The sequence below is a fragment of the Bubalus bubalis genome, chromosome 3, assembly GCF_019923935.1.
Source record: "Bubalus bubalis isolate 160015118507 breed Murrah chromosome 3, NDDB_SH_1, whole genome shotgun sequence".
Lineage (NCBI taxonomy): Eukaryota > Metazoa > Chordata > Mammalia > Artiodactyla > Bovidae > Bubalus > Bubalus bubalis.
In genome coordinates, this window is record NC_059159.1 from 70084725 (window position 1) to 70087357 (window position 2633).

General features: G+C 45.2%; 1 protein-coding gene across 1 annotated transcript; it reads left to right on the forward strand.

The window, feature by feature from the left end:
- The first annotated feature begins 1312 nt into the window (after window positions 1-1312).
- Window positions 1313-1996, forward strand: DEFB136 (defensin beta 136). The gene is made up of 2 exons (XM_025279273.3): window positions 1313-1367; window positions 1824-1996. Exons 1-2 carry the CDS (start codon window positions 1313-1315, stop codon window positions 1994-1996), a joined length of 228 nt encoding a protein of 75 aa, XP_025135058.1.
- The last annotated feature ends 637 nt before the right edge of the window (window positions 1997-2633 follow it).

Here is a 2633-nt window from a genome sequence, read left to right on the forward strand (position 1 = left end):
TTTTTAGTTCCTCTTCACTTTCTGCCATAAGGTTGGTGTCATCTGCATATCTAGGGGTAGAGAATTAAAAGGTACAAACAGGTATAAAATCAGATACAAGACTATGTTGTACAGCACAGCAAATCTAGTCAATATTTTATAATAACTAGAAATGGACCTTTCAAATTTGGGAATCGCTACATTGTGTGCCTGTAACTTTCATAATATTGTACAGCAACTCTACCTCAATTTTTTTTTATCCTAAAAATAAAAAAGAGGGAAAGAAAGAAAGAGAAAAAGAAAAAAGAAAGAAAAGAGGAAGCTGAAACTCAGAGATGCTAAATAATTCATCCAAGGGGGCCTGTGACAGCAAAACAGAGTGTAACCAATAAAACTATGCTCTGCTGCCACTTTACAGACTCAGAATCCTACAGTCTGGGATCATTCAGGTACAAGCCTGGCTCAGGGGCAAGAACAAAGCCTAAATTCATGCCTTCTTCTTTCCCACCATCCCTCCAGGGAGGCAGACCTAATGACCCTTCCCGGGAACCATGTCCCTCTAGCTCCAGGGAAGCGTTGTTCTGCTCTACTCCTAACAGAGGGCAGCCAACCCTGAACCAGGTCTTCCTGCTCTCAGGGGCCAGGAGAGAATTCTAACTCACCCATTGCAGAAACAGAACCTTCCCCAGAACTGGTTCCCAAAGTCCAGCTGACTTTCTACATCAGCCATTTAGAAAACAAAGTCGCTCAGTGAACTGTTCTGGGGGGTGAGATTCCCTGCAGCGCAAGCCTCCAATAGGCAAATAAGCTTTCCCTTCTTCACCATGTCTGAACACCTACCTAACTCTTGGTCAGGCCACCAGTTGACACCCTGAGATCCTTTGCTTCTTGGAACACTGTAAATTCTTGCTGACATCCTTTCTGGCCTTCAGTTAAACCTGTTTTATCATATCGCCTCTCTGGGCTCCTGTGTTTTCAGTGGGACTGCAAAGAATGGGAGGAACAAGCAGACATTTCCCTGCCATTTTCCCATCAGTGTCCATTTGAAGTGACACAGGAATAGTGCCCAGTGCTGAGCATGATGATACCTACTGTCTCCCTTTCTTCTACCTTGACTGAGTCCTTTGCTCTCCCATGATTTGTAGAAGAGGAAGCCACACAGAATGGCCCAGGGATTCCTTTTCCTGTAATCCTGAAAAAGCCTGTCGCCCCTGGGTATCCCTCCAGATAGAATGAGGCCAGTGTCCAGCCCCACCCAGCCTTGCCCAGCGCTATAAAGGAGCCTCCCAGATAGCCACCCCCAGGAAGCTGTAGTTCTGTGTCCTCATCAACTATGAGACTCCGTCTCTCTGGGTTACTCTTCCTCCTCGTGATCTCATTGCCTTCAGGTAAGTAATGATGGGTATGAGTCATGAAAATTGAGGGCCTTCCGAGGATTGAGGCACTTGAAAAGCCCCACTGGTGTAAGCCCAGCAGGGAGACCACCGTATCAGTCAGCAGAGGTGCTAGAGGCAAGAGCTGGTTGAGTGTTATTCAGCCCCTGCTCTGATCATCTGTTGCTACCTCCTGAAAGTCTGCCACAGCTTAAGAGAGGGGAGCCCTTTTCACCACATGCATAGATCACTGTCCAGCTATTTACAATCCTGTTTCCCTCGGCTTCCTCTGGTTAGCGCTGGACTCAGTGGCCCTCGCCAAAATGTAATAGCAGGTGAGAGGATGGAGTGTAGAAGGAAAATCCCAAACTGAGAAGCCATTCACCAGGAAAGAGAGGACAGCCCTAAGATTTCCCCCAGGCTCGTGAAGACCGCTTTTTCTTTTGTGTGTATGTGTTTTTTCTCCTTCAGGGAACAGTGTGTTTAGTAACAATGGAGCGACAGTCCGTACTTGCACTCAACTTGGCGGAGATTGTTACTTCGGCTGTAAACTGGGATGGAAATGGGTCGCCTTCTGTCACAATGTACTGTCTTGCTGCATAAAACTGAAGGTTAATAAACCCCCTCAAGTCAACTTACCTTGACCCTCACCTCATGTGTCCAATTAAAAGGATACACAAATGGCTAAAAGGATGAGACCTCTAATTTGTGTGTAAGGATGGTTAACTGGGCTCTGGGTAACAAAAGGGGGCCAGATTATAACCAATTTACTGGCAAAATTTCAGACATGCTTTCTTAAAGGAGCATTGTGGCAATATGCATTCCTACTCTCTTTTCTGCCCTCCAATCTCCAATAAGTAATTCCCACATCCAATTCACAATCAGTTGATTAATACATGACTACAGGCCCAAGTACATCATGAGAAACTCTGGGCTGGAAGAAGCACAAGCTGGAATCAAGATTGTCGGGAGAAATATCAATACCCTCAGAAATGCAGATGACACCACTCTTAAGGCAGAAAGTGAAGAGGAACTAAAAAGCCTCTTGATAAAAGTGAAAGAGGAGAATTAAAAAGTTGGCTTCAAACTCAACATTCAGAAAACTAAGATCATGGCATCTGGTCCCATCACTTCATGGAAAATAGATGGGGAAACAGTGGAAACAGTGTCAGACTTTATTTTTCTGGGCTCCAAAATCACTGCAGATGGTGACTGCAGCCATGAAATTAAAAGAGGCTTGCTCCTTGGAAGGAAAGTTATGACCAACCTAGATAGCATATT

Coding starts and splice junctions, on each gene's coding strand:
- DEFB136 (XM_025279273.3), top strand. CDS start 1,313: ATGAGACTCCGTCTCTCTGGGTTACTCTTCCTCCTCGTGATCTCATTG. Junction 1,368..1,823: donor CGTGATCTCATTGCCTTCAG/GTAAGTAATGAT, acceptor TTTCTCCTTCAG/GGAACAGTGTGTTTAGTAAC.